Genomic DNA, 16,359 nt, shown 5'->3' with positions numbered 1-16,359 from the left:
GCAGATATGAGCCATCCCTGAAATCTTTCTCTGACCGAAATCTTCATCATCCATTTTTGGGTATGGAGAAGCCAAGATCTCTTCACCAAATCTTACCATTCTTGGTTGAAGATCTTAGCCACAACATACTTTTTGTTTTATTTTTCTTGTCATCATTGTGATGGTCTTGTGGCGTGCTTCTTCTTCTCTATGGTAGCTTGCTATAGCTTCCATGGTTGCTACTGTGATATGACCGAAAGAAAAGAAAGAGTAGAGAGAGAATAAAGAAAATATTCAATGGATTTGAGCAATAATTAATGTAACAAAGAGAGAGAACAAAAGTAAACTCAAGTTTTCCACTTCCCTTTGCTGAGTAGCATGTAGAGACATTAAAGCAATCAAATCAATTTCTCTCTCTCATTTATATTTTCAATGCTAGCAAATTAAATTTTGAAATTCATCCCGAAATAAGAAATGGGATCCGTTGGAGGCATGAAGCAATTTTGCTTTCTTTCTCAATAGATTTCGGACCAAGCATTGGATCTTTAGTTTAATATGGGCTTAATGATGATGTTAATAGAAACTGGCCCAATTAAACAAATCAGCCAACATTCATTTCATATAAGGCTGAATTTTGATTTCATACTGGGGCTTCGGATCTTTTCTTTTTTATTCGGTCCAAGAAACAAAATTATATTTCAGTCATGGTCACATCAATTTAACACTAAGACTGAAAATTGGTCCAACATAAAACCTACATTGCAAAATTATTTTAATCAACATATAAAAATTAAAATTAAAATAATAATCTTGTAATTAATCACATTTATAATATTTGATAATTACTAAATTAAAAATAGAGTTTTCCAAATTCATCACATACATATCCGTTTAACCTTACTTATGCTTATTATTTGATGATGACAGAATACTTAGATAAAATTGTCAATTTTTATATATTCTCTACAATATTAGTTTTTAAATGTAATAAATTTTTTTATGATGTAGATTTTTAATTTAGTTTTCTGATTGTTTTTTGATGTGTTAAGAGTGTCCAATGAGGACTCAAATACACACTTAGTATTGTGTATTTAAGATTCAAATATCTGCAAATAAAGTATAAAAATTTAATTGTCTTGAGTATATATTTTATAACTTTTAGAATTGTTATAAATTCTGCATTCTAAATTAAGTTGTAGACATTAATACTAGTCTAGTGTCTCTTATTATTTTTCCTGTTTTTTCTAGGCCTTTATCTAAGTATAGTAACAGAAAAGACTACTTAATTTGTTTGCTCCTATATTTTTTGCATTTGGCTGTTTAATAGCTAAAGATGAAATAAAGAATGTACAAGTAAATTTGACAATTATGTGATACAAAAGATTACTTAAGATGTTTTATTTTGTCTATTATATAAATGTTGTGATAAGACATGAGGTGGATGCCCATTAATGTTTGAGCGGCTAACTTTTTCAAGTAAAAAATTTAGACTATCAAAGAAAGACTGAATTTAATTCCATCTGAAAATTTACCTTTTGTATGCTTATAAATAAAAGGCTAAGTCTCACGCAATAAAACAAGTAATAAGTCACAAAAAAAAAACAACAAGTAATAGAAACAGAAATATTCTTCTCTCTTGTACAAACTCTCTTTCTTCTCTCTTTTGAGTATACATTATAATATATATAATACTAGTAAATATACTAATTATTTTTATTATTATAATAAAATAATTATATTGGTAAAAATCAATATTAAAGTTTTCTATTTATATTTTATATTATCTTTCTTATTTATTCTAGACAAAATATACACTTTATTTTTTAATTTTGTTAGCGTGGTTAATTTTAGGTAGTTTTCTGGCAAATTATGGCAGATCCAGACAAAAATAAATTAATGCTTAATCATCTTGTATGTCAGACCACAAAAATTTATAATGAAAAATGTAACATAGTTTCTTAAGGTAATTTTTTATAGTGAAACAAAAGACATTTAAAAAAAAAAGAATGAAACTATCATTGTTGAGAAATTGATTACAAAATTGTCTATTCAAATATTTTTATTTGATTAATTCATTATAGTATAAATATTTTGAGGTTAATTGCACAATATTTTGTGGAAGATAAAAGTAAAAAATATTGAATAAATAATTAGAATGTGAGATAAAAAATATATTGAATAAAAAAGTTTAATTTAGAGTGATATGTTACTGAATTAAATACATTTTTTTATTTAATAAATCTAAAAATATTTTATTTAATTTTAAAAAAGTTAGATGACTATGAGAATTCATTATTTTTAGTTATTACTTTTAACTAACAACCTAATAATTCAACAATATATTTTAGTTTATACTTTATATTTTTAAACATTGATGACTAAATAATTATTAAAAACAATAAATTTTGATATGTCTTTTAGGATTTTTTATTAACTTTTTAAAATAAATTAAACTCTTTTATTTTTATTTTTTTTTAAAAAGTATTTTTTTTTAAAATGGTCAATCCAAAACTGACCCTTCCCTTCCCTTCCCTTCCTTTTGTCTTATGTTTTCAAAGCAATTTCAAGTCCCCGGTTTGAGTGAAGAATTGCTATATTAATTGCGAAAAGCTCAGCAATCCAAGCATGGATAAGAAGAAGAAATGGAGGCATACAGGGAACAAAGTAAAAGAGGAAGCGACCATGGATAAAAAGAAGAATCACAAGAGCAAGAGCATTCTCGAGATCCTCCCTCTTGAGCTGATTCACAGAATCCTACTGCTGGTGCCGATCAGACATCTCGCTCGCCTCAGGTGCGTTTCGAAGCTGTGGCATTCTCTAATTTCTAATCCTGACTTTGCGAAATTGCATTTTCACCACTCTCCCGCCGCCACCACCGCATGTTTCTTCATAGAAAAAGCCACTATAGCTTACTTCATTTACATAGACGACAATGATGCATCACAAAAAGTGGTGTCCCCCCCTTTCAAGAAGAAACCACCGTCTGGTTTTGCGGTTTTAGGATCTTGCAGAGGCTTTATTCTCTTGGATCGTGACCCACATTTTCTTGTGGTATGGAACCCATTGACTGGATTCAGCAAAAGAATATCCTATTCTCATATTGGTCCTCGTCGTATCTTCCGTAGCATTAGGCTTTCCTATAGTGCGCGTCTGTATGGATTTGGTTATGATGCATCACAGGATGATTACTTATTTGTTGTAGCTTGGAGCGATTGGAAAAGACAATGTCATTTGGATTGCTTGTCCTTGAAAATCAATTCATGGATTAATCTTGATGCTGCACTCCCCAACGCAGTGGATTGGTTTGACCATAATTCTTGTGGGTTGTTCTTGAATGGCGCTATTCATTGGGTGCCTTCCTGTCTTAAAGATTACAGGGATGCTATTCTTATCTTTGATTTGAAGGAGAGGACTTTCTCAAGGATATCTGGGCCAGAACAACCTGTAAAGAGTGCATCCTCCTATTCAAGTCTCGCCCTACTAGGAGGCTGCCTAGCTTTGTATAATCGCAATTATAATAGCTGTAACACTCACATATGGGTGATGAAAGAATATAGAGTGCACTCATCTTGGACTCTCTATCGGATTCCTTGCAAAGTCTTTCGGCCATTGTGCTTATCCAGTAATGGTGATATTATTGGAAGAGGTTATGATAAAATAGGGTACTTCATATACAATGTAAGAGGAGACCTGCTCAAGCATTTTAAAAATGTTTGTTCTCCCCTTCCCACCCGATACTGTTTATACAGAGAGTCTCTTGTGGTCTTGCCACTCCCTGGCGACATTAAGGATAAGAAGAAAAGGAAGGAAAACTGTATGTAACTATTCTCCTATATGCTTTCCACCAAGCTATTTTTGTTAGTTTGCATTGCATTGTGATTAATGAATAAGTAATGTGTAATATGCATTATGCATCAAGTTGTAATCAAATGTCACTTTAGTCCATGGATATTGAAATTTGAATTTATCAATGCTTAGGGAATCATTAATCATTGTCTTGCTTCCTATCGGGTTACTAAGTTTAGATATTTTTCATGTCTAAAGCTTTGACTTTTACCAGTTCTGCGTTTTTGCAGGCTATCAAGTTCACCATCAAGTTTAGCATCACCAAAGATTCAAACAGAGAAAGAGAATGAGGAGCCAACACCCACTTGGGGAGAACATTTGAAAAGTGCGAATGAAGTTTAGTTTCTTTTTAAGTCCAATATATCTTTTGAATCAAATCTAATAGTAATATTTCTTGGTTGGTTATGCAAAACTTTATAGGATTTATTTTGCAGATTACATGATATACTTCTTCTTTTAGTCTTTATCTTTAGCGTGGTTGTTTTTAGAAGTTCACTGGATGATGCCAACCCAGAAACAAAAAATTACAGTATATATGAGGGTTGTTTTATTTTGACTATATAAACTTGCTGCACCTTGTATGTCAAACCAGTTATCCACGGCATTGGTGGCAGAGGGGCTTATTTGAACATGTTTTGAAAGGATAAGTACTCCTATAAATAGTTTTGCATGCACTCTCATAGTCTCATGTCTCTCTATTTTGATACAAAGATGAAGTACTTTTTTCTTCATTTATTCATTTTGTTGTCTAATGTTAATTTAGCTTCAGATTTTATCATGTCAAAATCTTATGAACCCAGTCCAAAACTTTTTAAATGTAGATTCTTTTTGAGATAATACGTGTTTCATGCAGACTTAAGATGTAAAGTATAGAGTCTCTTATAAAATTCTTGTTTGCCTCTATTTTATAGAGCAATGTGTGCTTATTTTATTAATCTTGTATCTAATTTAATTTTAAACTATTGGGAGTAAAATACATAGTGAATAATTTTGAGGAGAAGCAGAATTAGCATCAGAAATTTTAGCCATGAAAATCTTTCACAGGCTATATTGTGCTGAACTGGCTATTACTATACATAAATGTATTTTCTCATTGATTACTCCCTCCAGTTAACACTTAGATTTAGCAGCATGCACAAGTGATTCCATAAATAAGAGAAAGAGAATCAGGAGCTAACATTCAATTGAACAATTTAGACATGTGATTTTGCTGTAAATAAAACTAAGGGTTCGCAAGTTGAGTGGGAAGAAGCTTCAAGAAACTCAAGTTTTGCTTTGAATTATGATCTTCTTTCCAAATATGAAGGGAAAATAACTAAAGAACATCTGAAAATTGAAAATAGAGTTTAAGTACATCTTGTTAATCCAATATATCTTGAGTTTAATCTGATAGTAATATTTCTTATATTATCTGTTTTATTTTTCGTCTTCTATATATGTTGAAAATTTTCGTTTGCTTTTTATTTTTTATCTGTGTAATTTTTTTTCTTTTGCTGCATTATCATGATTCATGAGTTATCTATCATTAAGTTACTAGTTTTGTTTTCTTAGTACTAACCCGTCTGTTTAGATGATTATAAAGGGTTTACATAATTAATTGCCTTTTTATTCTATGTTGTGGTTGGTAGAAACAATGTAATAATTGGTATATTTTCTATACAGAATATCACATCTCCATATGAGATTTGTGATGTGAACTGCACTTTAAAATGGTTAATTTGCATGTATTCTTTACAATATTATTTCATTGATTTTTGAATGTATAAGCTGTAGATTTTTAATTCAGATTTCTATTTCAGTTTTCTATTTTAGTTTTCTGGTTAATTTTCTATGTGCTAAAAGTGTGCAAGAAGAAATTCAGTATTGCCTTTTTAAAATATTCTGTACATAAATAAAGTACAAAAATTTTTTACACATGAATTATAATTTCTAAAAAATAATATTTTTTTATTTTTTAAATATTTTTATGTTTTCTATTAAAATTTTTTCAAATATACTAAAAGATACAAAATAATTTTTAAATTTTTTTTTAATATCTTAATAATACTCATACAATTTCATAACAGAGGTATTTACTAGAACTACTTAAACACACTTTAAAAAGATATAAGTTATAATATCATATTTTGAACATGATTTTAGAATATAAATAGAATAAAAAACAAAATTAATCACCATAATTTTAAAAAGATTAGAGACTAAATTTGTGTAACAAAAATGCTAATCGAATATAAAAAATAGTCACTAAATTAGTTATGACATATTTGTATATAAATACACGTATTTTTTAATTTTTTAATATTTATTTTATATTTTAATATGTATTTTATTTAAATAATTAATTTAATAAATGATTTAGTATATACATAATATACTTATTATTGTTTTTGAAAAGCAATATATCTAATATAAAAGTTTAAAAAATGAGAGACTAATTTCTCACTTTTATATCCTAAAAAACCAATTTTTTTATTATTATCCATAAATTTACAAAATAACAATTTGGGGTTAGAACTTGTTTGGGTGAGTTTTTAAAAAAGATCTTTTTTTAGTTATGTTTTTTTAAAATATCTTATGAAAAAATAAAAGTAATTTTATATTTGGATATCTCATGTAAAAAGATATTTTTATCTATCAATTATATTTGGGAATAATAATATAAAAGTATTTTTTTGTTTATTTATTATATAAAAAACATCTTTTTTAAAAAAAATATCTTTTAAAAAAGATATAAATTACAGCTTCTCAAAAAAGATATTTTTTTAATTTTTCTAGTATTTTTATTTTTACTACTAAAAATTTATCAAATATGTTAAAAAATGAAAAAATATATTTTTTTATTAAAAAAATTTTCTTATTAAAATAATGGCACCGAAATAACTATTTAATACCTTAAGTTTTAACTAATAATCCCGTGTTTTAAGTTTTAACCTAAATAGAAGAACAAAGCCAAAGAGGCGTCGAGCATGGAGAAGAAGCAGAAGAGCATTCACGACATCCTCCCTCATGACCTGATTCACACAATCTTTCTGAGAGTGCCGGCCAAACATCTCGTTCGCCTCAAGTGCGTTTCGAAGCTCTGGTATTCTCTTATTTCCGATCCACATTTTGCGGAATTGCATTTTCAGTACTCTCCCGCAGCCACCAAAGCATTCATCTTCACAATAAACTACACTCAGGCTTACTGGGCACTATTTATTGACGACAATGATGCATCGCGCATAAAAAAGGTGTATCCCCCTTTCAAGAATAAAAACTTAGTTTGTGATTTTAAGGTCCTGGGATCGTGCAGAGGCTATGTTCTCTTACATGGAAACCTAAATTTTCTTGTGGTATGGAACCCACTGACTGGATCCAATAAAAGACTATCCTACTCTCATATTGGTTCTCGTCGTAAGCACAAGGGCGTTAGCCTTCCCAAGAAGTTCCATCTCTATGGATTTGGTTATGATGTTTCACGGGATGACTACTTAGTTGTTATAGCTTGGCAGGATAAGGATGACCATTATCACTTTGATTGCTTTTCCTTGAGAACCAATTCATGGATTAATCTTGATGCTGCACTCCCCAAATCATCGGGTCTTATGGAGTGGCAACCTCATGGATTGCTCTTGAATGGTGCTATTCATTGGCTGCCTTCGTCTCTTAAATCTTACAGGGATGCTATTCTTATCTTTGATCTGAAGGAGAGGACTTTCTCAATGATATCTGCCCCGGAACAACCTGCAATGAGTGAATGCTACTATTCAAGTCTCGCCTTACTAGGAGGCTGCCTAGCCTTGTATTATCTCAATAAGTATTATCTCAATAATGATAGCTACTGCTATAACACTCACATATGGGTGATGAAAGAATATAAAGTGCATTCATCTTGGACTCTCTATCAGATTCCTTGTGGAAACTTCCAGCCTTTGTGCTTATCCAGTAATGGTGATATTATTGGAACAGCTTCTATTTTCTCTCGTAAAGTAGGGTGCTTCATATATAATGTCAGAGGAGACCTCCTCGAGCATATTAAAAAACTTCCTTGTCAGTTTCCCTTCCGTGAAACCTCTACTGTGTATACAGAGAGTCTCTTGCCACTCCCTACTGACATTAAGGATAAGGATAATCGGTATGTAACTATTCTCCTATGCTTTGCACCAAGCTATTCCTGTTAGTTTTCATTGCATTGTGACTAATGAATAAGTAATGAGTAATATGCATTATGCATCAAGTTCCAATCAAATGCCACTTTTGTCTATGGATGGTGAAATTGGAATTTATCAATACTTAGGAAATCATTGATCACACTGTCTTGCCTCCTAAAGCCTAGTCTTGTGGTGAGGGATTTTAACTTTTATTCGTTTTTCATGTATAATGCAATGGTGATCTTTTCTGTAGGCCATCAGATTCAGAAAGATGTCAAACAAGGAAAGAGAATTAGAAGAGAATGACTGCACGACAAAGACACTTAATTCTGTTGTAAATAGTGTAGGATTGACAAATTGAGCTGGAAGAAGCTTCTAGAGAATTTTATTTTATTTTGGCTTTGCTTTAAATTATGATTTTCCTTCCAACTATGAATGTGAAAAACTGGAACATTTGAAAGTGCAAATATATATATAGCTTCCTCTAGTTGAATCCAATCTGTTATATTAAATGCTTTATCTTTTTCAATATTTCCTTGGTTGCATTATCATGTCTACACAGAATATCACACATCAATATGAGATTTAACATGTAAACAAATTGTTAATTTGTCAATTCAGTTTGGTCTTAGTAGTAAGTATTTCAGTATTTTGTTTGTTGGGATTACAGTTAGGATCTTTGTATTAGCCACTTGAATTCTTAATTGTTCATAGAATATGTGCTCGTAGCTAGGACTTTCTATCATGGTAGGTTAATTGAACCACGTTAAGTTTTCTGTTTTCATCTTATATTTTGTTGTATCGGTAATGAAACGTTGTAGCATGTTGATATAGTTGCTATGGTGGTGTAAATTTTACATTTTTATGTATGACTTTCAACGTTATTTTGTTAGGTACTTCCTAACAGTCTTGTGTCTCTTTGTTCTTCTTTGCCCTGTTTTTCCTAGATCTCTAGAAGTATCGTAGCAAAATGAAGACATAACTTGCTAGCTTCCATTTTCTTTTAACCCGTTTCTGAATGTGTAACAAAAGATGAAAGCTATTGCACTCTGAAATTAAAAGAAAAAAAAAGGGATTTATGAGCAGATCTAGATACAAATAAATGTTTAAGACTAGAATGTTAAATATACCTTTCTTAAGTAGGCATAATTTTATATTTGATTCTTCAATTTTTTTTCTTGGTCATTTAAGATTATATGGATCAACAGCATTGAGCTATCATTGTTATATCTAGTTTAAGGGCTCCATATTATGATGAAAAAGTCAAGCAAGTTATTCTGGTGTTGAAGAGCTGGAGATGAGGTGATGAATGCTGAAATGTCCGAGAAGAATAATATCTCGGACTATGCTGCTAAGTGCTTAATGTACACTTTATTGGCTTCTTTAATTTAACATGCGTTTTATCTTCACCTTTCTTCCATAGAAAGCGACTAACAAAATTTTGGGGGTGAACGTAAAGCACGGTCCCATTCATGTATAAGTGCTCAATGAATACGTTTTTGCTTGTTTTGTTTATTTGTTATTCATGTTCCTTCATTTCACTTTGAAACTTAGGGTAGTGTCCAGAAAAAGCTAACCACATAGGAATGTTTTAAATTCACACTGTTTAATACTTTGTCCAAAGTGTAACATAGAGGAATCCTTTGAAACATAGGTGTATTTTATATATTTTAGAGTTTAGATTGATCAAGAATACACAATTTTGATGACCTAATACTTTACTCGATGCAGCAAAAGACAGAGAAAAAACTTGCAGCAAGATAAAAAAAAAAAAAAAAAGCCACATCTACCACCATTACAAAATCACTTAACTGCAACATAACCAGAAATTTCAATATGAACAACTATAGTTATTCTCAAATGCACTTATTTTGGCTGGTAATTTTGCCTGCATATCTCAGCAACCTAGACATAGGAGTATCTTATTTTTGGCTACTTCGGTAGTTTTTTATTTAGTTGTATAGGTCTAACACTAGTAAGTAGTCATTGCATGGTATCGTATGCTGGGTCAATAACTCAATGCTACCATTAGGAGTAAAGACTCAATCCAGCCTTTGTCTACAATTACTTAACTTTTTATTTTAGGATAATGTGATTTCTTTGATAAAATATCGGTTAAATAGTAACAAAAGTTAGTTTTGTGAGAGTTTTATTTGTAATTTGTGGGGCTTTAAATCCCGCAAAATTCTTTTCAACAATATAACCAATTATGATCACTATTACCACTATCTTCTTCATTCTCATTATTATCACTTCTACCTCTATTTTTTTTATTGTGTGACTAGAATTTATCACCATCGTTATCTCCTCTACTATTACCATCATCAATACAAATATCATCAACATTAATGTTATCTAATTTCATTTCTTGTTCGATGCTATTTTTTTTCCTTTAAAAGACTTTCGTAGTGCAATTATTTTTTTTTCTGCAATATCATTTCAAGTAATGGTCTTTCTCCACTTAACCACCACCGATAAAAGAATTTTTCAAAAATAAACTTATTAATAGTTTATGCGAGTTTAAAACTCCCACAAAATAAAAATAAAACTCCCACAAAACTAATTTTTCTTATTATTTAATATATTTTTAATAGAAAAATTGTATTATCCTAAAATAAAAAAGTTGAGACCCGAAATGTCTCTTTTTTTTCTTTTTTAAACAAGGCTCTTGTCCTTCGTCAAAATGGATAAGGATCAAATTGGGCCTTTATTCCTACAATTAACTATTAAATCATTTATCATATAATGTATATTTTTATACATATTATTTTCATATTTTACACATTTTATTAATAAAAAATAATCTATTACAAAAATGAAAAATTCATATAAAAAATTAATTACTATGTATTTGTGTTTAAATACATATATTATTTAACTTATTTTTTATTTTTATTTTATATTTTGACATATATTTTATACAATTAGCTGATTTGATAACTAATTTTTAGTTTACATGTAGCATAATTATTGTTATTTTATTATTTTAAAAAATAATATATCTAATATAACAGTTTAAAAAAATTAGAGACTAATTTCTCACTTTTATATTCTTAAAAACAATCTTTTTATTATTAGATATTACACATAAATTTACAAAAATAACATTTTGGGGTTTACTTGCTAAGTTTAACTAATAAAATAATAAGGTAAACTGTCAAAAATATACTCGAATAATTTTGTTGTTGACAAAATGCACCCAAATTTTTTTATCGACAAAAATGTCCTCAAATAATTTTAAAACGCTACAAAAATATCGAATATTAAATATGTATTTCTCAAAAAATGTCTTAAAGATTGAACTTTGATGTGGTTTTTTGCAAGTATGATTAAAAAAATGAGATATTCTTATTCTTAAAATTTGGTAATTTTTTGCGAATTATATATTTTTTATCATTTTTTAAAATTATTGGTTGTTGACAAAAATATATATATACTTAGTAAAATTCACCAAATTTTAAGGATAAAAATATATTATTTTCTTAATCATGCTAGCAAAACATCAAAATTCAACCTGTAAAATATCTTTTGAGAATATGTATTTAATGTTAGTATTTTGTTGCATTTTTAAATTATTTGAGGATATTTTTATTAATAACAAAATTTGAGTGTATTTTTATAAACAAATATATTTTTGGTGGTTTATCCAATTAATAAACCCTTGTGTTCAAAAGCAAATTCAAATCTCCTATTGTAACAAAAAAAAATCAAATCTTCTGTTTTTTCTTTAAGGGCAAAATTGTCGTGTACATTTTAGCTCTATCTCACGGTCAATTTTAAAATGTTATATTTAATGGTGTTTGTATAATATTTTAGAGCATTTGAAAATGTTTTGAATGGTTTTAAAATATTTTAGAATACTTTAAAAAGTTTTGAAAGACTTTAAATTATTCTAAAAGACTCTAAAAAGTGATAGATTATTTTAAAAGAGTGTGAATATATATAAAAATACCAAAAGTATGGTAAAATAATCAAAAAATATTTAAAAAAATTTTATAATTAGATATTTATAATAAAAATTTAGATACTTAATCTAAACCCTTAATTAGATTTAGGTCCAGTTTGGGTAACCAACTTAATTAAGTTCCTTTTGATAAAATAACTTAAACAATAAATGACTCTGTTAAAAGTAACTTATAAATAAGTTATTTTGTGTTTGGATTTTTAACTCTAAAAGTGCTTATTTTATAGAAATGTGATGAAAAGTATAAGTATTATGAGAGAATTCATTTTTTTTAACTTCTCTATAAGCTCCTAAATAGCTTCTTAGAAAGTTACAATTTGGCTTTGAAAATTGCACCAGACATTAATACTACCATTTTTCATAAGTCAAAAGTAAAAAAAAAAATTACTTCTAGAATTTTCCAAACGGGTCCTTAATTCTAATTATTCGTTGAAGATGTGAATGACTATAAATAAAGATAAAAATTATAAAGTTTATAATGGGAGTTTGTATATGAGTCATTTATAATGTTTGAGTAAAAAAATATTCTTCCTACTAGTGTTTTCTTTTTCTAGTGTTTCTTAATTTTCTTGCTCAATATTGGAGTAAATCCACATAGTCGTCCTTGAGATTCGCGTAAATACCCAATGCAGTTCTCAAGACCCAAAATTTTTCGTTGTAGTCTTTCAGATAGAGCTCCGAGCACTCATAGTGATCCCTGGACATATTTCTGGTGATGAGTCATCGCCAAAGCGCTGATGTAGTGATGTTTTGCCACGTTGGAGGGCTCCAAAACGTCGTCGTTTTGGTTTGGCACCCTTGAGTGCAAAAACTGACGACATTTATATATTATTTAACATGAAAAACTGTTTTCTCTCCAATACAAACACTTCACTCGTCTCTTCTTCTTCCACCCTCTCACTTCATCTTCATCAATGGCATTACGGTAGAGTTGTATTTGCTGGGTTGAAAAAGTTGAGAGAAGAAGTAATCTGATTGAAGGTTCTTTTCGTTGTTCCCCTCCTCCATCAGAAATACAAGGTTTTGACATTGTGATCAGACTCAAGGTAACCTTCTTTTTTTTTCCTTGAATTTTCAATACAGTGTTGGTTGATGATATGCAAGTTGTTAGTGTGGTTGAGGTTTACTCGTTTTGTTGTCATTGTAGTGTCTAGGGTTTGAAGGTTGGTTGGGGTTTTGTAGGATTGCTCTATTTTACTCGAATAAAATACGGATGAAACAGGATATGATAAATGATATATGTAGAATTGAAAAAATATGTGTTGTTGTGGTATTGATTTTGTATTTTTTTATTATGCATTAATAGGCCAACAAAATATGCTTGTATTAAGTGAAAATTTTGAATTTCTTGCAGATGGAAGAGAGGTTGGACATCATGTTTCATCATATGGGGGTGACTTCAAAAAAAATGTAGAAGGGATTATGGTATATTCTCCGGATAACAAAGCCTGTTTAAGTGATCTAGACACTGATACTCTAGATGTTTTCTTCATATGGAACTACCATAAGGAGCTTGGGTACAATAACATAAAGCATTGCTAGTGGCATGTTCCTAGAAAATGCTTGGATAATGGGTTGAGAAACGTAAGCAGTGACAAAAATATAAAAGAGATGGTGAATTGTGCTAGGAAAAATGACGGGGGTGATTGATGTGTATTTTGAGCATGGAGTGTAAGTGCCGGAGGAGTTAGAGGAAGATAACAGTTGTATTTCTGGATGATGATGGTGGAGAGGGGTATAATACTACTACAGATGCTGATGTGAGTCCTCCACTCAATGAGATTAGTGCACTCATAGTTGCTCCTACAGGGAATTCCGTACCCAATGGTTCTTGCAAATTCAGCCCCAACAAAAACAAGACATCTCTACAGCAAACACAACCATCACACGCCAAAACCAAAGTTCACACCATATCTAAAGTCACACAGCCACCACCAGTGTTAAGGACTCCAAACCAAGACAAAACCTGGAAAACTTAAGATGAAGAGGAGGATGGATGCAGATGAGAAGAGTGATTAGGAACTAAAAAGCCTAAAGTTGATCTAAAATTGTTGAGTAACAGTGAAAACGGTGTACATCTAAAATTGTAGTTAGAGACCTTTACCTGCAACTTCTGTGGTGAAAAGGGGCATACAAAGAGGGTCTTCAAAAAGAAGAGGGTGGCTGATGTTGCCGCTGCTGTCGAAGCGGCTGAGAAGAAGAAAAAAGATGAAGGACATCCTGCGCCTAAGCAGCAAGTTGAGCAGCCCCAAGATGATGGTGACCAAGGTGATGGGGAAAGCAACCCCGTTTCACAACTTGTAGAGATCGAGATATCTCAGCCAACAGCTTCTGAGGCAGAAGATTATCAACAGGTAGCTTAATATTTATATATTTATGCTTTCATGATTTAAGTGAACTACTCAATTATATTTAATGTCAACTTTTTTTCATATAGGATCCTGGTATGAAAAAGCCTTTGAAAACTGTCACCAAAAAGAAAATCCTCTCTACCGGCAACCTTTCCAACAGTGAATCCCTTGCAGGGTGCGTCTTTAGCAACATCAACAAAATTTGCCAATTTGATGAAGTTCATCCCAACTCTAAGGTTTAAGCCTCCAAAAAAGAAGAATTGAAGACTTTAGATAAATCTGTATAGGGGTTCTATTTTGTGTAATTAGGCTTTTCCAATAGGCAATGACTAGACGGTGAATTGTGATCCTTTATGCTTCTTTTGTGTTGTCTTACTTTTGAGAAAACTACTCATAGCAGCTTCATGTTCTTTGACTGCCTTTTATCTTTGTCATTTGCTATTTTTTTTACCAAACAATGGAATTTATCTTAATACACTATGCTTTGTGGTTTTTCAATCACTTTTATTGCCTTCTTCATCATTTACTGATTTTGGTTCATTCCATGAATAAACATAAATAACAATAATTTCATAGTAAACAACATTTTCATTCCATCAACAGGAGATTTTTTTTACATCTATTGTTCACAGGAAATCTACCACCAACTTTTTCGTCATTTACAATACAGGATAACCACCAACACGATCAATACAGATACAACTAACACTAACAAATGGGTAATCACTTTTTGTATCTGGACATCTTTCTCCAACCTCCGAAGCCTCCAATCAAAGTTCACCTTCACTTCATAATCAGCACCACAAGATTCTGTCTTATCAACTTGTTCATCATTTCCAGAATCTGCCTAAACAAAAAGTTCACACATCTCTTCTCACTTGTCTGTAACTAAGAAACGATCAAACTTCAAACAAGAACAATAGAAGAACAATGAGGTAAGGAAAATTATAACAACACAAGTAATTTTTCTAACCCACATTATAATTGGGGCAACCATAAAATGATTTGTTTGGATTTGAATTTGTGCCAGATCATCTGAAAACCGGCCAGCAGCCACAACCGCACCATTCTGACGGTCCCGATCTTCTACTCTTGCTTGGCGTTCTCGTTCGGTTCCAGTTAGACAGGGAACGAATAGAACTTCCACCTGCAGTGTTACCACCACCCACAAAAGATAGTCACTAAATTAATTGTTATATATTTGTCTATAAATACATATATTTTTTTTAACCAAATTGATTTGGTCGAGTGATCAGCTCACTCGCCAGCAACTCATTGGTTAGACTCTTAAATGAAGCTCAGATTTGTGACAGATTATTTAGTATACACATAATATGATTATTGTTATTTTATATTTAAAAAAAAGTTTAATTACTCTATTGATCTTTATGTTTATCGAATTCGCAATTTGGTTATTATATTTGTTTCCTTTCAATTGGATCTTTATATAGGTCTTTTCTGTATCAAAAGCATTAAAATTATTAGAATATTCCTTCTAAAAAATATGTGTTCAAAGATCTCATTAGATTCTTCCTTGTGAGTGTTTTCAATTTGTAAAAAAATATTTCGTTAACTCTACTATTTTTTTCTGAGGAATGCTAGGGGGCCAGCAACTTTTGCGATTTATAACCATCAAAAAGCCATCAATGAAGCTTTTAATGGTGTGAGATTAATGTGAGATTTCATCCAATGGCTCACTCTTCTTTGATGGTTACATGCTGGCCAGAATTTGATAAAATTGCTGGCCCCCTAGACTTTTCCTTTTTTTCCTTCACAAATACATAATTACAAAATTAAAAGCAAAGACAAATAGAGTAATTAAATATTTAAAAATCAAACTTTTATTACTAGGCTATTTTTTTTTATATGATTTACACATGTGAGTTACGCTGGGGTTATGGAGTTTTAGAGTGATATAAAGTATACCATGTTTAAGGAGAAAGAAATCGGATCGTCTGATTTCTTTACACAGAGAGGGAGGATGACACTTGAATAGGATATAGATGCAACGAATCCAACTACGGAAGCAGCTGCATGCGCACCACGTGGAAGCAGCACAAAAGTGACACTCAAATGAGATCAAATGAGA

The 16,359-nt window shown here is 30.5% G+C and overlaps 2 protein-coding genes across 2 annotated transcripts; both read left to right on the top strand.

Moving 5' to 3' along the window:
- The first annotated feature begins 2,514 nt into the window (after positions 1 to 2,514).
- On the top strand, positions 2,515 to 4,500 carry LOC112798040 (F-box/kelch-repeat protein At3g23880-like). Its single transcript, XM_025841195.3, has 2 exons — positions 2,515 to 3,793; positions 4,056 to 4,500. The coding sequence occupies exons 1-2, from the start codon at positions 2,605 to 2,607 to the stop codon at positions 4,079 to 4,081; spliced, it is 1,215 nt and encodes a 404-aa protein (XP_025696980.1). The 5' UTR covers positions 2,515 to 2,604; the 3' UTR covers positions 4,082 to 4,500.
- Positions 4,501 to 6,736: 2,236 nt separating this feature from the next.
- On the top strand, positions 6,737 to 8,453 carry LOC112798039 (F-box/kelch-repeat protein At3g23880-like). Its single transcript, XM_025841194.2, has 2 exons — positions 6,737 to 7,939; positions 8,209 to 8,453. Exons 1-2 carry the CDS (start codon positions 6,792 to 6,794, stop codon positions 8,249 to 8,251), a joined length of 1,191 nt encoding a protein of 396 aa, XP_025696979.1. The 5' UTR covers positions 6,737 to 6,791; the 3' UTR covers positions 8,252 to 8,453.
- Positions 8,454 to 16,359: the final 7,906 nt, after the last annotated feature.

Source organism: Arachis hypogaea, chromosome 14, assembly GCF_003086295.3.
Source record: "Arachis hypogaea cultivar Tifrunner chromosome 14, arahy.Tifrunner.gnm2.J5K5, whole genome shotgun sequence".
NCBI classification, from domain to species: Eukaryota; Viridiplantae; Streptophyta; class Magnoliopsida; order Fabales; family Fabaceae; genus Arachis; species Arachis hypogaea.
Note: the sequence above shows the minus strand (reverse complement) of the source record. Positions and strands in the feature narration are given on the sequence as shown.

Bases quoted from the DNA above. Each gene is read 5' to 3' on its own strand.
- LOC112798040 (XM_025841195.3), top strand. From the start codon at position 2,605: ATGGATAAGAAGAAGAAATGGAGGCATACAGGGAACAAAGTAAAAGAG. The intron at 3,794-4,055 runs GTATGTAACTAT...GCGTTTTTGCAG, and splicing joins GAAGAAAAGGAAGGAAAACT to GCTATCAAGTTCACCATCAA.
- LOC112798039 (XM_025841194.2), top strand. From the start codon at position 6,792: ATGGAGAAGAAGCAGAAGAGCATTCACGACATCCTCCCTCATGACCTG. The intron at 7,940-8,208 runs GTATGTAACTAT...TCTTTTCTGTAG, and splicing joins ATTAAGGATAAGGATAATCG to GCCATCAGATTCAGAAAGAT.